Here is a 19,675-nt window from a genome sequence, read left to right as displayed (position 1 = left end):
CGCAGGCTTGTTGATGCAGCTTCATTCTTTTATCCTCCTGTTCCCTGCAAATTTTTTTTTTGGGGTGGGGGTGGGGGGGGGGGGTAGCTCTCACCACCTCCCACCTCCCACCTCCACCCTCACAGATGCAGACTGAGTGTTTCACATCAGCCATGATCACTCCAGCTCAACTTGTGCATCTCATGCAGACTCACATCAGGGCTTGCATTGGACAGGATCAGGCTACCCAGGGTTTGGTGAGTACGACTTCTCTCCTCTTTAACTTGTCAATTTATCCAACTTGCTTAATGCCATGGCACAGTCTTTTTGTTGCAAGTTGTGTTTGCATGTGTATACGTTTTACATAATTTTGCATCTCCTGTTGCTGCCATGTTGCACTGTTTCTTTTAAATGATCTGGTCTGTGTTTATATAGCGCTTTTCTAAATTTGCTGACCACCCAAAGCACTTTACAGCACAGTTTATTGCCAATTAGGAGTTCTGTATCTTGCCCAAGGACACTTAGGTAGGCAGATGGGGAAGACTTTTACACAATATTTATCGTTGAATGTTCACGCATGATGTATCAATGTAGAATAGACAACATATCTTCTGTGGAAAGCAAGTTTGTGATGCTGCTTGTGAAAACCAATGATCAATCAAGATCACTGGCCCCAAAAACGAACATAGCATCCAGCTGTTGCCTCTTTTTCTGCATTGCTCCTCTCTCAGCTCCACCACTTTCAATTGCAAATAAAACCCTTCATATAACAAGACTAGTTACCACACTTGCAAATGTGTGCAAAAAAGTAAACAGCACCTATGCAACACAGATGTAAAATGCTTTTTGTTTTAAGAGGCAAATGTTTTTTATGCTGTAAAGTCCCAGTTTGACTTCTTGGCTCATGTTTGGATATATCCATCGCCTGCCAATATCCAGCATAGGCTGCACTGGTTGTAAACTCTGCAGTCTGTCCAGTTGGCTGAAGCCCATCAGTGCTGTGTGGAGCTGAGACCATAGAGCTGATTACAGGTTACACAGGTCCACGTGCAGGTAGAATGATACAGTAGTAGATGCAAAAGTGTGGGTGTGTGTTTGTGTGTGTGGTGTATAGTTTACCTTCTTTCCTTTTTTTAGACCAGATTAACTTTATTGAGCCTGTAGAGAAAAGTTTGTTGAAATAGGAAAGGAAAACTTTAGTGTAAGAACAGAGTGATTATGTATATAGTGTGTGTGTCATGCTGGTGATGTATTTCTCCATACTGGCCAGACTAAGCTTTATTCCAGGATGTTACCAGTTCAAAACAATATTTATTCTTCTGCTAACTTTTCCTATTTCAAGAAAAGATGCAATCATATTTATAAATCCTTTAATAATTTCAAATCCTGTGTATGAAACCCTGCATGGCTTTTGAACACTAATACGCATTACTTGCAGGGAAGTGGAGAAGAGAGTGTGTTAAACTCACACCACGAAACAGGGGCGGTCACATGGCTCTTTTGTTGTAGTTTTTTACTCCATGAAAATATGTGACTTTGGGCCCCCAAGATAAACATTCCCACTCACAAGATTATCTCCCTCTGCTGGCACAGAGAAAGTACCAGTCATTTCTCTGGCTGGAATTACTTATTAACTTGGCCTAACTACATATGTGGATCATTAGAACCATTTATCCAACAGACTGCTGATTATTTTCGACTTTTTTCTCATGACTCACTCTTTTCCCAAGCTGACTCTACAACAAAATTTGTTTAACCTTTAGTCATCCATGAGGAAAATAATCGCTCTGATCTGTTACAGTAAACTCAAGATTTTGTGTAAAACCAGACCCCGGTTAGTGCACAGTGTTGGTGAGCTGGACTGTAGAACTCACGAAGGCCCTGATTCAACGCTCGGCCACACACTGGATATCAAATGCACAGGACCGGCACAGCAGTTTGATCAAGCCCATGAGGCAATTCATAAATACAAAAAATTCCCATGATAGAAATTACTTTTATATGTGGCAAAAAAATAACATAGAACAGCTAGTTCTCTAACATGGCTTCCAGCCGTGTCCCTTCTGGCTTGGGGCATGTTAGGTCACAGTCAGGGTGTAGCTGTTACTTGTCATCATTGACATGAATCATAAATGTTTTTCTTTTGTTCGTTTATTTCTAAAAGTGTACAATAGCCATAATCAGTATGTAAACAGCTTACAAGTTTACAAGCGTACAAGAACACTGAGTCAATAATATCCCCCATCCCCTTCTTGTCCCATGCATCCAGGTACACAAGAAAGAAAAAAAAGTTATTCACGATAACAATAAAAACAAAAAAAAAGAAATATGCATAACTGCAAATTGCAATAATTAGTCTATAGTTTATGTTGTACATTCCATAGAAGCTCCTGATAAAAGAAAATGTCCTTGTCCGTGATTCATTAACTCTAGAAACGTTTTCCAAGTAAAAGAATAATGGTGACCAAAGGTCTTGAAAGATACATCCACTGTTTTATTTCTCCAGAGTTAATCTCTTGTAAAGAAAAAATTCTGTTATTTGTTCTAAAAACGAATTAATGGTTGAAGAAAATAAAATGTTCCTGCATTTCTTTGCTAAATTCGATATCGTAATAAAAAATAATTTTTTAAAATCAAATTTAAAGTTTTAAATCAAATTTGTTCACCTTAACTGATTTTGTTAAAGAGTGAATCGAACTCGTAAAGGTCACATTGCCAAAATAGATGCATAAATGTTCCTTCTAAAGTTTAAGATCTAAGACAAGTTGTTAATTGTCTTTGAAAATTCTTCCTTGATTGTGTTTCTTGTCAATGACAAATGTGTTATTTCACATATGCTTAGCCAAATATTTTCATCCAACCATTAATCTTTTACCCAAGTCTTTATTAAGGGTTGGAAAGATGAATGACCTCCTTTAGATAGAATGTCATACAATTTACAGGTTTTTCTTTTAATTGTAAACAAGGAAACTGACATTTCTTCTAATTCAAATAATTCCAAAACTCAACTTCTTTTCTTTGATGAGCAATCGTACAACATTTAGAATTTGTAAATATTTAAAGAAGTCTGTGTGTAGAATAGCAATTCTGTTCTTAAGTCAGTGAATGATTTTAGTTGCATATTTGTATGAAACAAATCTTTTTCTTGTTTTACACCCAAGTCTAACCATTAACATATATTGATTGATTTTAAATATTTGTTTAGATCAGGATTGTGATTGATAGGAGAGGAGAGTAAATAAAAATACAAGCGTAAATACCAAGTTTCCATCAAGTTACAATCCTTCAACGCTTACAGTGTATTATTAACAGTGCAATATTGATGTTATTAGAATGTTTTATAAAGGTAAGAGAGTCCAAAGGTAAGGGGTTAATCTAGTTGGCTTCCATCAGAACCCACAGGGAGTTCTGTCTCTCCAGCTGACCAATAGTAATGCTGGAAATTGGGGAGATCAAGATGGAATCTGGCTTCATAAGGTACTATAGACTAATCCTTGTTTTTTGTTTTACCACAAATTAATTAAAAGTATTTCTTTGTTGATACAGAATGTTGAACTTTCAAAGAGAAATGCTCAAGTATTAATTATACAGTTTAAGTACAAGACAGACTTTTTTATGTTTTATCTTTTTTCAGTTTATGCTTAGTTTACAGGGATGTGCTTTTAGTGTTGAAAAAGGGAAACATTCATCTTAACTAGCGGATTTCATTGGATAAATACTCTAGGATGAAGTTAACGCTGTGCAGAACAGTTTGTGTCCCTAACGAGCAGCCTTCATTAGACTGCATTCTGCCAGAGACAATGATAAGGCAAGTTTTGTGGTGAGTGAGCTAATGGCTACGAATCCCAAACCTCTGTAGAACTTGTGAGGAACGCCTCCTTGTCACTGCTGAGCTGCTAGCAGTTTTCAATTTCTGGCCTGCCGTGAAATAACACATATAAAAAAAATTATTATTGACAACTGAAATTGCTGTTGAGTTTGCCAAAACCCCTCGAGGCATTTGTTGACCGGTTTCAGAACATGAAAAGTAAACAAAAGGAATTTAACATATCTGCTAAGTTGTTCATGTGGAACCTGATGTGACCGACTTCACTGTGGCCGCAAAGCGACTATTAAGCTCAAAGCTACTTACAACAATCTCTCTGATCTATAAAGTTTACGACCTCAGGATTGTCCCGTTCAGAGGAGACGTACGGAAATTTGCAACTCCGTTTGGAACAAACTACTGACAATTGACACTTGGAAAGAATCGGTTCCACTTAAGACCGAATGACCAACTGTGAGTATAGCATCATCATCATTACCATCAATTAACCCACCAAAGACAAGCAGTCCCAGTCCATGCATTAGCATGATGTACTGTATTTGTTCAATGATTAAGTATAGCCCCAAACATTTTTTTAATGGACCAGCATATGCTATAAGTAAATGTTTGTGATAATGTACCAGTTATCGGCAAATTAAAAATATATTTCTTAATTTTGGTGTTTTGGTAATGTTATTTCACAAAACATAATCCTACTATAATGTTGAAAAACTCAACTATCAGCTTTTTAATTTGACTAGTACCTAGTATTAACTCATTCATTGATTATATGATTTCAACATGCATATCACTCCTTAAACAATTTTCAGACAATTATAGTTTGACTGCAAATTACTTTTTGTGAGGATTATTAATATCACATAGACTGTGTGGTTTCTCTGACTATTGTATGGTGTGTAATAATTGGTCTAAAAAGGCATACAATTATGTAGTTACAACTTTCCTACAGTTTCAGGGTGTCCAGCCTGAAAACATTTAACAGTTTTTTCTGCATCCTGCCCTCGTGGGAGAGAGCGGTGCATAGTAGCAGTAATTTTAAAATGAATTGTAGTTGTTATTTAGTGTGTAAGTGTACACAGGGCATAACTACAGCATTACAACTTCCTAACCATAGACTTAAGATATTTTCATTCTTTAGGCACAGACGGTTGAGAGAATGTTTTGTGTTATGAAGAGATCCATGTCTTCGCCTGTGTGGTCCTGGTCTATAGAGAGTTTAATCAGATCATTTCCAGATGTCGGCTTACCTGTGGGTTGTGAAGTTCACATGGCATAACTGTGGATTATCTTTTTTAAGTGTGAAAAGGACTGAAAGACTCATCAATCTTTTTAGCCCCATATCATTCTTCAAATACGTAAATCAATTAAAATTGGATTAAGGGTGTTTTATCACTGTCTACAAAAACAAATGTATAGATTCTTATGTTCCTTATTTTCAGATTTAGCCTCCCACTAGTTTGAGGAAGTCAAAGTGAGGATTTACTTTGACAAATTAGATCATTAACTTAGTATCATGCTATCCAATGTCTTTTGATCTGGCTTTGCTTTTATAATGCAAACTTAAAGTAACATAAGGAAGTTTTTGAGGAAAGCTTTGCTGGTTCAAATCTTTGACTTTCAACACCTAAATAATGTAGTTTATTTTATAAAGAATTAATACATTCCGGGATTCCTGGGTATAAACCAAGTACAGGCACCACATATTATTCAAGATAGGATTTATTTTTACCTGTACACTTCCATCAGTTACCTTTGGTCATTGGCTGTTCAGGGTTTTGCCCAGGCGATGCAGTTGTGGTTGATAAAGCCCCAGTTTGACCCCAGGTAGCGTTATCTCCCCCTCGGCTCTCCTGATCTCCTGATCTACAGTCGTCTTGAAGATGTTTCTGCTGCCTCAGTGATTATAATTTATATGGCCTTCGCTTACTGGTAGCTGTGATGTCCAGCATCTTGTAGACCCTGCTGAAGGTCTTATCAACAAAGCCTCTGCACATTCAACAACAGTTTCTGTAGCATTTTCCCTCTGGGTCCGCAAACTTTACACCTTTACTCTCATTGGCCTGCTCATTTTGTTCCTCCGAGGTAACGGTGACTTCTAAGAGAAAGGTCGGTGTAGAGACTTTCAGGATCAGCATCACGTCTGGCCTTAGCTTTGTTGTGGCCGCCTTTGGTGTGAACTCCCCAGATCAACTTACAGCTCCCAGTCTCGTGCTGATCCTCGTAGGCCAGAGGAGTTGGTCCTGGTGGCTGATTTTGGCTTTTACCCTTCACTGACAAAAGCAATATTCTTTTTCACTTGGGTCGAAAGGAGTTGGCTAATCCAACAGCAGATTGTGGTGTCCACTATGGCCTTCAAGACTTTTAAAGAACAGAAGCAGAACATGTTGGATGGGTTTGGTAGAACTATAAAAACTAGATAAGGAAATGTATTAGATGGGATAAATAGATGTCATTTTATTGCATTATAAACAGAGTCCATTTTCAGATGCAAACATGGTCTGGTTCCTCCCTGGACATTTGTTGATAGAAATTCATCCAGACAAAGACCTGACAATTGCTCAAATAACTGATTATTATTAAAAATAGATAACTCACAGAGAAGAATTACAAAATATTGCTGTAGGAAGTAAACTATAATTATCATAGTATTGGACAGACCAATAATAACAAAGGGGAATAAAGCAATAATACCACAATAGGCCTGAGCATGAGAAAAGAAAAGCAATAACAGAAGTGACTTGAGCTTTTGATTTCATATTCTAGATTCAACTTTGATCCTTCAAACTAAATCTATCCTGTTTTGTACTAAGAAGAGAAATAAGCAAAGATAATGTGCAGAATTTACTTGGCGTGAGAGTACAGTCCTCATACTGTTTCCTCAATGGAAATATATGTATTGTCTCTACACGACTTATATTGTATTCTACAAGCAGCAACTGGTTTGCTGAGTAAAGCATATAAGACAAGAGAAAACATATGCTGGCTCTGTCCAAGGGAAATGAAATGCCCTCGTCAGCAAGCTGGAATCATCACCATGACGTTACCAGAGAACCACAACAGGCGACTGTGTGCAATCCAGAAAGGTTCGGGTATATACGTATCCCTCAGCCAGACCACAACTTGATGTTGTAATGCTTACACAAGGTTTTGGAACAGTTTAAACACAGGTGGGATAACATGATCCGGTTTTCTGTTCAGAATGCTTTAAAACTTGAGGGTGACTCTTGAAGCACTATCTCTGAGGCCTCTAATACTTCCAGCCAATGCATTAACCAAGTGTCCCAAACTGAATTCACATTCTCTGCTTTACACTGTTTTATACTCTCACACACTACAATTTATAACTGTCAACATTGATCTCTACATTGCTGCACTGTTTTATCAAGTGCCTCATTGACAGATGAGAAAGCACTTTTAGATGTCTTAATATAAATAGGCCACAGGTAAATATTTGCTTGACAATAATGAAAGCCAATATTGGACAGAGAAAAATAGAGGATGAGGAGTTGAAGAAGTAAGAGGAAACATTTGGCCTCTTGTGCTCCTGAGCATGTGCCCAACAGGCCCTTTTGGTAATCCATCCATAGCTACATTATGATATGACCAGTAGCTTATGGCGGCTAAAGTTAACAAACTTAAGATACATGTTCCTCAGCATCTATCAGCAAATCTACATCTACAACAGTCTGTTTGCTAACTTTAGTTACTATATTTGTTCACCAGATTTTCTCTAGTTTGGTGTAAGACTTTCCGATTAGTGTAGAGCTTAGCAAAAATAGCAAAAAATATTTAAAAGATAGGGCTGAAGCAATAAGAAAATCTGTAATGAGAGTTTTGTTTTGTTTTTTGCCATCAGACAGAGCCAAGCTCACTGTTCCCCCCTGGTTGCTGTGTTTGTACTTGGCTGAACTGGCAGGACACATTCTTGCTAAATCCAACACACTCAGGGGTTGGCCATTTACAGCATTGTTTGTACAGTCATTAAAAGATTATACCAAAATGGGTATAAATAAATAAATATAAATATCCTATGAAACTTGTTGGAAATGATGCAGCATGGGTCTGGGAGGAACAAATTAAACCTGGTGCAGATCCATATGAGGGGGGTGGATCCAGGATTTTATTTTTTACTCACATTTCGAGATACAGTGTTTTTTTAACACTTTCACCATTTTCCCAGGGAATAATTCATGGTTCACATTTAGGTAACTGATATGTATGAGTGTGGGGAATTTGGTGCAACCTGATTGAATTTAAGGGGCGTGTTGGATGTTGGTGGAGTTGTGCTCTCTGCAGAGTGCCATTCTAGTTCGGTTTTTAACCAATTCATTTAGCTAAACTTGATATTTTCTCTCACATCATGTAACTGCCATGGTTTTGCTCCCAAACTGCCCTCTATCTATTTCCTTTACATAATTCAGTCCACCTCTAGCAGGAATAGGATAAATAACAACTAGCAACTTAATAGCACTGACCAGTGAGAATTTCCCATGTAATGTATTTACTGATGTTAAATGATATTGTAGCTGGAATACACAGTAATAATGAAACATAAATACCAGTTTTGAACAACACAGCACTTTTGCTTGATTTTTACAAGTCTGACAGCCGCTGAGTTGCAAACTAATTGACCTGTGCATTCCCATGTTTCCATTTCTCCTTAGGTGTTATGAAAATGTGTTTTTTGCCATGTTAATAGTTCAACGATTAACTGAGGAAGAAGGACACGCACTGTGCTGGACAAACACGGACTGAGACTCCTCACTGTCCTGCTCTCACCTGCTGAATCAGACATGGGGAAAGTCTACTACATCAGTAAAAATGTGGGCCTTGCAATGCTTGTATTAGCGTTCTGTGCATTGGCCACAATTATAGCTTTGTCCGTTGCTTATAACAACGAAAGAGTCAAGAATCGTAGCAGACCTGGAGGTGGAGCAACAGACAACACCAGCCTGCCTACACCCCCGACTACACCCTTCACCCCAAAGGAGCCCTGGGACCACTACAGACTTCCAGACTCCCTGGTTCCTGTCTCTTACAATGTGACCCTGTGGCCACGGCTGGAGCCCAACGCAGAAGGCCTGTACATCTTCACTGGACGCTCAGCAGTGATCTTTAAATGTGTGAAGGAAACGGACCTCATCATCATCCATTCCAATAAGCTGAACCTCACTGGGCAACAGGCTAGGCTGGGTGGCCTGGGTCATGTCTCTGCGCCCGCTGTACGGAAGACTTGGTTTGTGGTGAAGACAGAGTTTCTGGTTCTTCAGCTGCACAGCAGACTCTCTGCAGGAGCGACCTATGTACTTCACACTGAGTTTCAGGGAGAGCTGGCGGACGACCTGGAGGGCTTCTACAGGAGTGAATACGTTGAGGCTGGTGTCAAGAGGTAAGCAATGACACAGCAAAGCCGAGTGGTGCACCATTTTTCTTATCTTGACAATGACTACGTTAACATGGAGACAGACATTCAGACTATTGACCTCATTCAGAAAAACATAAATTTGATCATGATGTTTACAGGAGAATATTCCTTTCATATTTCTGTTCACATGTTACAGAGCATAGTCTTATAAACATAGATTAATACTCATGTCAATGCGTCCATTAGGCTATTACGTCTGACATTATTCCACTAGTTTTAAAACCCCAACCTGCAAAAGTTTTAAGTACAATGCTACAGTAACATTTTCTTTGTAATTTTGCAAAACCTATGACTTCTCCATCTTGTTTACACCCAGGTTATGTGTAATGAAGTAGTTGTAAACTGAAATATTTCAATGGCGCAAATACAGTTATAACTCCAATACGACACTTTAAGCAATATGTCCACATAATGCGACTAAGGACAGAATACCTCACGTGTCGTAATTCCTTATTCTGCTGAGAAAATGCTGTTCACATGACTGGGTCTTATTCAGACTATCGGCTTGATCTGGTTAATATCGGAATATCTGTGATCAGGCAAACATAGTCAGGGAGACTTTATTTTCACTGCTCCAATGTTCCTCTTGGTGGGTCGATGTTTGATTGAAACCTTTTGCAGAGTTGTTGCTACCTCGCAGATGCAAGCAACGTACGCCAGGAAATCCTTCCCTTGCTTTGACGAGCCAGCCATGAAAGCTGTCTTCAACGTCACGATCATTCACGACCAAAGCAAAGTGGCTCTGTCCAACGGCATGGATATTGGTTTGTTTGAGAAATGAAAACAACTTTTTGTCTTTTTCTTACATTTTAATTCTCTGTGGTGAGCACCAAAGAAATGTGTAAAATCACATAGAAACGGAAAAAAAACATGCTAGAAATTATGTATTTTAAGTCACTGCAATGTAAAGACCACAAATGGGAACAGCTAGAGTAGTGATTTTCTGAGCAAACATGTGTTTGTTAATGTGTGAGACAGGGTCAACGTAAATAATTAATAACATGGACAACAGATACTGTTAATACTAACAGAGTGTCAAGGTCTGACTCGTCCTCTTTCTGTACAGGTGCTGCAGACACTGTCATCGATGGCATTCCTGTCAGAGTAACTACATTTGAGCCCACAGAGAGAATGTCCACATATCTGCTGGCATTTATCGTCAGTGACTTTGTCAGCATTCAGTCAAACCTAAACAACGATCTGCTGGTAAGAAAGGTTGTATTGGTATATCAGAGTTGTTCATAGCTTAATTTTCATTGAGATGTATACATACAATAGGAGGTTTTAATCCTAGAACAACAGAAGTACAAAAAAACAATCTTATGAAAGAAGGAAAAGGTTCAACGGTCACATCCTCCATCTCACTGTATCTCCCTGTGACTTCAGAAGTAAATTAACAGTTTAAGGAGGAGATTTTCTCTTATTTTTATCCGTTGTGTCTTTGCAGATCCGAATCTGGGCTCGGAAATCAGCCATAGATGACGGGCAGGGAGACTACGCTCTCAATGTAACGGGGCCAATCCTTCAGTTCTATGAGCACTACTACAACGCTACATATCCACTCTCCAAGTCAGGCAGGTCAACTCAGCACAAACATGCTGCAGCAACGCATGTTAGCATGCAAACATTTTTAATAAGCACTGAACATAGAGCATGTCTATGTCATACACACAAAATTGTGTGATATGTGTTACACAGCACATTACGTGGAAAGTTCTACCCCTCCAGCCCTGAGAAAGGAATGATGTACTTAGTTAATTTCCATAATTCACAAGACGGGACAAGTGAACAAGACTTTGCTTTGGATAAAAACATTTTGAAATCCATCCGATAGTTGTTTAGATATTTCAGTCTGGACCAAAGTGATGGGCAGTCAGTTTGACCAACCAACCAATCAACACGGCCTAAAGCAATAACAAAGTCAACAAAACATAAATGTTACATAAATATTCCGTACTCACATTTAGTTTTTTCATCAAAGCTGTCGAATACGTCTTGTTGAAAGTTGGACAAACAAGCAAGTGAAAAGCTGGTGAATCAAACACAGATTGTTGGATCAGATGTAGGAAATAGATCCTAGCTGGGTGTACTTTTGTAGTTTAGGTCCATCTCTTACACACAATTCATCTTTAACTTTCTGATGTCCTCGTTTTTTCTAGATCAGATAGCTCTGCCCGACTTCAATGCTGGAGCCATGGAGAACTGGGGCCTGATCACATACAGGGAGACGGCTTTGCTCTATGACCCCATCTTATCCTCCACTGGAAACAAAGAGAGAATTACAACTGTCATCGCCCATGAACTTGCACACATGGTAGGCCATCACATTACCGCCAAATGGTTGTCTTCACAGTTTTCATAAGCAGGAGAAAAAAACACAGTAAGTTGAGATATTCATTAATCAGCATCCTTCTGCTCTTTCACCACTCTAATAAATTACACAGAAATGTTAAAAAATACATTTAATTTGAGTTCTCAACCTGCCTTTGCCAAAGAAAAGAGGACAGATCACCACCTGGGGACAAATTAACCCGGCCTTCTCGTAGATGTATTAAAAACCTGCCATCATAAGGGATGTGAAAAATAAACCACTCTAGGTTTTATATTTCTTGGGATGAAACTTTGGCGCTGATGTTTGCCAAAAGCTTTAATTCATTGTCACAAACCAAGGTCAACTGAGGGGTAACTGGTTAGTGTGGCTTTATGTCTTTTGTTTATCTCTTTATCTCTGTAATGTGTGTTCTTTTTGTTTGTTTGTTAGTGGTTTGGCAACCTGGTGACACTGCGATGGTGGAATGACCTGTGGTTAAACGAGGGCTTTGCATCGTACGTAGAATACTTGGGTGCAAACCATGCTGAGCCCACCTGGAATATGGTGAGACAGGGAGCCTTGTGACCACTTCACAGATCAACAAACTCATCGATATATTACATAGCACCTGCACTAACCCACCTCTCTGTTTGACTGCAGAAAGACCAGATCATTCTATCTGACGTGCACAAGGTTTTCCAAGTGGACGCCCTCGCCTCCTCTCACCCGCTGTCCCGCCGAGAAGAGGAGGTCAACGACCCTCCACAGATCAGCGAGATGTTTAACACCATCTCCTACAGCAAGGTTGGCTCCAATGATGGGAATTTATACAGGATACAGAAAGGATTTATTACAATTTTGGCTCTCCTGATTTTTCTCAAAAGGGACATCTGTGTTTGAATCTCTCAAAATGTGCTCGCGTTTAAGTCACGTAAACCAAACGTTTTAATAGTTGCTTTGGATTGAACTTCCCTGTTATTAGAAAGTCAACTCAACCAAATTCTTGTGGTTTCTGTGTTTGTTGGTGTCAGGGAGCGGCCGTGCTGAGGATGCTGTCAGAGTTTCTCACTGAGCCTGTGTTTGCCAGAGGACTCAGTGTGAGAATTAACCCTGTTATACAACCTCAAAACCTAATTATAACTGCCACTCTCTGTCTGTGGTGGTGAGAGAGTTTCATCTGGAAAATCGAATCAAATTCTTTCTCATTTCCCCTGTGAATAACTGACTGGCTGTTTGTTTTATCTCCCCACAGTCCTACCTGAACACATTTGCCTTCAGCAACACGGTGTATACAGACCTTTGGGACCATCTCCAAGAGGTCGGTTCTACTAAAAAAAACGTGTTATGCTTCATTTTACTTGGAAAAATTAGTGTTTCTTCTGAATCCTTGCTGCCCTCTGTTTGTTCTCAGGCAGCTGACAACACACCAGGTTTTCATATTCCAGCCACTGTCCATGACATCATGAACCGCTGGACCCTCCAGATGGGCTTTCCAGTGGTCACTATTGACACCCGGACAGGAAGTATCACTCAGAAACACTTCCTGGTGGATCCAGAATCTGTTGTGGAGAGGCCCTCTCAGTTCAAGTATGAAGCAATTTCACCTTATTCTGTAGGTTCCATGTCGACAATAGATGATGAGATTGATCATTAAATGCATTATCCTCCATTTGGATACATTTCTACTTCAATCACTCCAGTTTTAAACACAAATTGAATTGCTGTGTCTTGGAATTATAATATCATAAATCACCAAGTGTTCACAAGAGTTTGCACCTATGCTAATAGCTTTGTGATGCTTTAATTAGGGGAGGTGGTGCTTTGAGCTAATTGATAATGTGTGCATGCTAACATGAATGTAATGGCAATGCTACAATGTTGATGTTTAGTGTGATATTTCCCTTGCTCATTATCTTAATTTTGGCATGTTAGGATGTCAACGTGAGATAAACATCAAAGTCATTAGGGATTCAAACTCTGGGGACAATGAATGTCTGTATTACATTTTGCGGCAATTCTTGAAATATGTGAAGGAATATAGGGAAAGGTATACAGACAGAGCAACGAACAAACCAATATTAATATCCCTAGAGCATATGCCGCTAACACAGGTAAAATAAATAAATAATTTTCCACTTGTCATACTGTGTTACTGTCTTTACCTATGCTTCTGTCCAGTTATACATGGTATGTCCCCATTAAATGGATGAAGACAGGAGTGGAGCAGCAGCAGTACTGGCTTCTTCAGAAGACAGGTACATTTACCTCTTCTACATTTGACAGGCAGTGTGTAACATTCTACTCAGTGGGGGATTTGATAAGGGCAACATGGGCAGCACAGGGCAGATACACCAAAAAGAAAAATAATCATGAAATTGTATGGTTCAATTCCCGTAAGTGGTTTCACATCCCTCATGGGCTCTTCATGTAAATGATACAATGTAACAGTGGATCAATTCATCTTGTTGAAATGGGGAATGTGAGGATAGGTTAACCTCACATCTCGCCACTGAAAGCTTGAAGGCAGAAAGGGGGGAGCAGGGGATTTAGCACACCTTGTTTGGTGCAGTATCCTAGTGATGCAATAAGTACTACCAGTACTAGTACTATGAAATACTAGCAATTGTACCACAATTAATAAAAAAACTGTGAATATGCAGTTGCAATATAGATACAGTGTTGCATTTTTGTTGGTTGAGTGTGAAGTATTTAAGAGAATCATAAAACCAGTCAGCACACCACCAAGGGGGAACTGGTGGAGGCTAAAGGCGGCTTCACCTACCAGTGGTTCTACCTGAATGATGGTCTCAATCACTGGTCAATGTGTTAACTGAACATTTTAAGTCTTCAGCCTCTATTCCTTATATATTTTGGACCAGAAACCAACAGTCGGATGAGGGTGTCAGGAAACGACTGGGTGCTGGCAAACACCAACGTATCTGGATACTTCAGGGTGAACTATGATCTTGACAACTGGGATCGTCTTCTGTCCTCGCTCAGCACCAACCACCAGGTGACGCACATTTCCATTTGAATATATTTGCTACATTGCAGTAACATATTGGCTTGTGCCTTATGTCTATTCTCAGGTCTCTTTGAATTCATTCTTAATATTTCATTTTCTTAAACTTGTATCTGACCAATGAATCTGTTTTTTGGAAACTGCAGACACTATGACTGATGAGTAAAGAATAAAACATTATTATCACACAGCAGAATTACTGAATGGTTATTTGCGTGTGTCATTTCTGTTAGGCCTTATCAGTCATCAACAGAGCACAGATCATAGATGATGCCTTCAACCTAGCAAGGTAAAGAAATGTATTTAAAGAGTTGAACATTCCAGGCATTGTGAGTCTGCTATAAGAATAATGGTACTCCTTTGTGCAGAGCTAAAATAGTAAGTACAACATTAGCCCTGACAACCACCAAATACCTGCACAAGGAGAGAGACTACATCCCCTGGGAGTCAGCTCTAGCAAACCTCAACTACTACATCCTCATGTTTGATCGCACTGAGGTCTACGGAGCTTTACAGGTTTGTACTGCTTTGCCAGGAACAGTAAAACAAATAGCAAAGTGTAAAACTAATGTTGATGTGTTTCTAGGCATACCTCAAGAAGCAGATACAGCCACTTTATGAGCACTTCAAGGCAACAACAGATAACTGGACCAAAATACCAACAGGCCACACTGACCAGTAAGATTTCCTAAAGCAAACAAAAAGCAAATGACTGAACATATTGTGATATCACGTAACTTATTGTGTATCATTTTTCAATTGCAGTTTTCCCAGTTTTCTAAATCCTCTTCCTCCTCAGGTACAATCAGATGAATGCGATCGGGGTGGCCTGTAGTGTGGGTGTGGGAGAATGTAGAGAGTTGATCCAAAGATGGTTCAGAGAGTGGATGGCCAATCCAAGTCACAACCCGTGAGTACAGAGCAGTGTACGGTCAGTTCCTACATCTTTTCACATTTCATTAACACACAAATCATGACTACCTGTTTGTGTAGTTGGTGTTAGTGTTAACAGTGGAACAGTTGAGCAAACGTTAACTACAGGCAGCTAGCAATATACCACCAACTCCACAACTTCTTCCTCATCTCTCCCTCCATGTTTAACAGGATCCATCCCAACTTGAAAAACACAGTTTACTGCAGTGCCATAGCTTATGGTGGCGTGGAAGAGTGGGACTTTGCTTGGACCATGTTCAAGAACTCTACACTGGCCTCTGAGTCTTCCAGGCTGAGGGCAGCCATGAGCTGCGCCAAGGCACCTTGGCTTTTGAACAGGTATAGGCTACATTCAATTGTGGTTATAGTTTATTGTGTTAGTGGATGACACACTTGTGGTCTTAACGTGTATCTTTCAATTGAAAAAAAATGCAAAAGTTAAGTTTTTTGTAATCTATCCTTTGGAAACAAAGTTGCAGTCATTTACCATACTTTTCAACAAGGTGAATCACTGATCAAAATTCAGTAAAAAAAAAAAAAAGATCAAGAGTGAAACAACAGCTGTGTCCCAGTTCTTGGCTGCATCCTTCCCAGGACTCAGTCTACAAAGGTCACAAAAGACAAACTGAATCTGGCCCACGGAGCTCACATTACTGAGGAGCTTATTGATTTAATCAAAGATCTGTTTTGTAGCCAATTAATTCAACTAAATATATTTTTTATATGAGAATCTACGACTGTAGACTAAGGCTAATTTTGGCCTGTCGACGGCCACTCACATCTGTCTGTTGACTTTCATGCCATTATGCATTCATCAGAACAAGGGCTTGAGAATACAATATATATATTATTAGTGCAATTAAAATTGACGTTATATAGAAATAATGTGATGCATTGAGCACAGTGAGGAGACATAGAAAATAATCAATATTCCTCAGATGATAAAATCTTTTGCTTTTTGTCAAGTCTTAGTCATTATTTGTCCATGAAGCAAAGTTTAAAACCTCAACTTTCACTCAGGAGCAAAAATCAGTCTTTAAACTTTAAAGAAAAAATAATGTGAGTTTTTGCAAAATAATGACCAATGTCTGTTTGGCCATATTACCCAGCTCTAATTTGAACACAGTTCTAAAGCTCATTTGACTTGACTATAGCTGCTTTCAGACATGCACTGAACTCCGCAGATTCTCTGTATTTTCCCCAGAGGAGGTGCATGTGTGAACGGACAGGTCTCAGTGAGAGGCTTCGGATTACCTCAACACTTTCTCTGCCTGACCCCTGGTATAAAGTCTGTAGTAAGTCAGGAAAATCCAATGTGAAAACAAAGTGAGGGATCCGTGCCGAATTCACAGCGACTAGTGGGTGGGGTGATGACACTTCTTATGCACAACTGAAAAAACAAATATTTCACGGTGAAAAAGTTTGTGGTAATAAGAGCCAACACCAGTGTCTGTACGTTGTCAAAAAAAATCGCATCGGAGTTAATACATCGCTTCCTGCCTCTGTCTGAATAATGCGGAGGATTTATTGCTGTTGCAGCCTGTCCATATTCAATTCTCCAGACTTTACCTGGAGGTCATGTCTGAAAACAGATTATTTTAAGATTGTGGTGTCATCCTTTTTACAAATGTGTAAAATATTGAATGATGAATATTTCCTCTGACATTAATATTAATATATATAGATATATATTGTTTTTTTGTTTTTACAATATTTGGTTGAGCCAGGTATCTGGAATACACCCTGGACCCGACTAAGATCCGAAAGCAGGACGCCACCTCCACCATTCAGCGTATCTCACAAAATGTTGTAGGAATGCCTCTGGCCTGGAACTTCATCAGAGCTAAATGGAGCTACATTTACAAGCAGTAAGTGCCCGTTCCTCAGAGGAGGGTTCTCTGGAAAAGAATACAGAGTGAATGAAAATGTTCACCAAGGTGAAGAACATGATTTCCTGTTGCTTATCGCTATCATTACTTCATCTTTTGTAGTGAATAGTGTCCTTCTCTGTGTTGTAGGTATGGAACAGGATCATTTTCCTTCGCTAGTCTTATCAATGGAATCACAAGGAGATTCTCCACAGAATTCGAGCTACAGGAGGTTTGCAGCCCACACACTTCACTGGGATATTTAGTCTTAAAGAAAGACAGCAAATGCATAAATCCTGTGCATTCGTGTTCTCTTTTTGTCTCTCTCTCTGCAGCTGAAGAAGTTTAAAGAGGACAACCTCCATGTTGGTTTTGGCTCAGCCACCTTGGCCCTGGAGCAGGCCATTGAAAAGACCACAGCCAACATCAGATGGGTGGCAGAGAACAAAGCCCAGGTGCTGCGGTGGTTTACTGACGAGTCCAAGTGAGAAGACTTGAGAAGTCCAAACTACATTAAGTCTTGTTGAATTTACTGTCAGGGATATGTAATACTAAAGGTAATAATCATCAGGAACATCAAAGGACCAGTCCCTTTTTTAAGACAACTGGTTCGACAGTACAACAGTGTGCAACAGATTCAGTGTAAAGTAACTGGCATAAGATGACTTGACTACATGATTCAATGTATGTTTCATAGTGGTGAATGAATAAATGTAACTGCCATCTCTGGTTGTCCTTTGACTCTATTAACAGTTATTTCTACTGTCAAAATGCTTTAATCTGTTTCTTTTCATTTCTTCATACTTCACTTTATAAGGTCTTGCTTACTACAGTGTATTGAATCCATTTAAACCACAAACATGAACCATGAATCTCAGTATGGAACACCAGAGCAGCTACAGCGATCACTGGGACTGATCTTACATCATATTATGATGAGTAAAGTAATCATGGAGGAATGTTAACTGCCTGACCATACAAACGTTTTACTTCATTTCAGAGTGACTGTGTGTTGGTGTGTACCTCAAAGTTTTCTTTGCTCTGCTTTTTTCCTCTAAATTAGCATTTCCTGAGGCTCCCTCTATGTTAAGTCTGCAAACTGGGTATCTTTACATTGAGAATCGTATTGCACTTGATTTTGTAAAAAGTGAACTTACTGAATAAAAAATACCCAGATTTCTATTAAAGTTGTTTGTCCTTTGTGCTCAAACTTGAATTACTGTACTATGTACTACTTGACGATATATACATGTACATCTAAAAGCAGTGGCGAAGGTTTTCATACAGTTTACTGAAGTAAAAGTACAAATAAATACACAAAAACCTAATGAAGTAAAATAAAAAATACCTGCTCTGATTAGATCAGACATCTAGATCTTGATAGTATCTACTTTAGAAAAAACTGTACTTAACTACTGTAATGAAGTAAATATATTTCATCATGATGAAAGTGAATTTAGCTCGCACCTCTTATTTATATACTATCACAAGGTTCAGTCTATCAGCTAAATGTTACCTAGACATTTTCACCAAGTATTTCTTAAGAGTTGATTTGACCTCAGAGTACAGTGTGAGTGTGGTCTTCCCTTCTGAGCACCAGACGTTACTGTGTGGGAGTGTTTCAATAGAGGCTCAGCTCTCCCTGTCTGAATTGGGTCCTCACTCCGCCTGTACAAACCTATAGGCCTTTAGACCAAATGTGGCTTGACAAAAATTATATATAATGTGTATATTCTTTTAACACTAGTCTTTGGCTAAAGAAGGAGCCAACAGAGAGATGAAACAGTTGGTTTAGAAGGACCTGATGTCTCCATGTTCTTCTCCAGACACTAATAGGAGTCACTGGTCTTTCTGCGATGAAACCAGAAGCTCACAGTCTGTGTTAAACACTCGGAGGTGGAGGTGGTTTTTGAAAAGGGAAACAGTTACTGTCCTACATTGACCAGTTTCTTTCTTTAGCTCATATATCTGCAGAAGATCTCTCCCATGGAAGATTGCATCACATCTACCACTTCAGGACATGAGGAGCAAAGTTAGGCACAGAGGAGAAACAGTTGGAAACTCATGTTGTGACAATGACACTTCAAGGTGATATAATGAGTTGATTCAAGGTTTTGCTGAATTTGAATTTTAAATGGGCACTCCGCTGATTTCACATGTCAAAGTCAAATTGGATGTCGTCTGTGGCTTTTCCTGTGGCACAGCTGAGACAGTTACTCAAGTGACACTATCTGGGGTTTCCTGCTTAAAAAATGGGCATAGGGACAATCATCAGAGATATTCAAAGGACAGAAACTATCAATTTTGAAAG

General features: G+C 39.2%; 1 protein-coding gene across 2 annotated transcripts; it reads left to right on the top strand.

Moving 5' to 3' along the window:
- Positions 1-154: 154 nt before the first annotated feature.
- LOC132998441 (aminopeptidase N-like) lies at positions 155-18,551 on the top strand. Of its 2 annotated transcripts, XM_061068089.1 has the most exons (21): positions 155-236; positions 8,470-9,194; positions 9,852-9,994; positions 10,297-10,436; positions 10,678-10,804; positions 11,390-11,544; positions 11,992-12,105; positions 12,202-12,345; positions 12,573-12,638; positions 12,794-12,859; positions 12,953-13,128; positions 13,720-13,796; positions 14,421-14,554; positions 14,797-14,852; positions 14,932-15,079; positions 15,150-15,241; positions 15,363-15,473; positions 15,668-15,835; positions 17,224-17,364; positions 17,515-17,596; positions 17,700-18,551. In XM_061068089.1, the coding sequence occupies exons 2-21, from the start codon at positions 8,599-8,601 to the stop codon at positions 17,850-17,852; spliced, it is 2,889 nt and encodes a 962-aa protein (XP_060924072.1). In that variant the 5' UTR covers positions 155-236; positions 8,470-8,598; the 3' UTR covers positions 17,853-18,551. The 2 variants fall into 2 exon arrangements, with proteins under 2 accessions (XP_060924072.1, XP_060924073.1); XM_061068090.1 differs by lacking the exons at positions 17,224-17,364; positions 17,515-17,596; positions 17,700-18,551 and having other exon boundaries at positions 15,363-15,489; positions 15,668-15,737.
- Positions 18,552-19,675: the final 1,124 nt, after the last annotated feature.

This window comes from Limanda limanda, chromosome 3, assembly GCF_963576545.1.
Source record: "Limanda limanda chromosome 3, fLimLim1.1, whole genome shotgun sequence".
In the NCBI taxonomy this organism is placed as follows: Eukaryota; Metazoa; Chordata; class Actinopteri; order Pleuronectiformes; family Pleuronectidae; genus Limanda; species Limanda limanda.
This window is presented reverse-complemented; position numbering and strand designations above follow the sequence as displayed.

Bases quoted from the DNA above. Each gene is read 5' to 3' on its own strand.
- LOC132998441 (XM_061068089.1), top strand. From the start codon at position 8,599: ATGGGGAAAGTCTACTACATCAGTAAAAATGTGGGCCTTGCAATGCTT. The intron at 10,437-10,677 runs GTAAGAAAGGTT...GTGTCTTTGCAG, and splicing joins ACCTAAACAACGATCTGCTG to ATCCGAATCTGGGCTCGGAA. The intron at 14,555-14,796 runs GTGACGCACATT...CATTTCTGTTAG, and splicing joins CGCTCAGCACCAACCACCAG to GCCTTATCAGTCATCAACAG.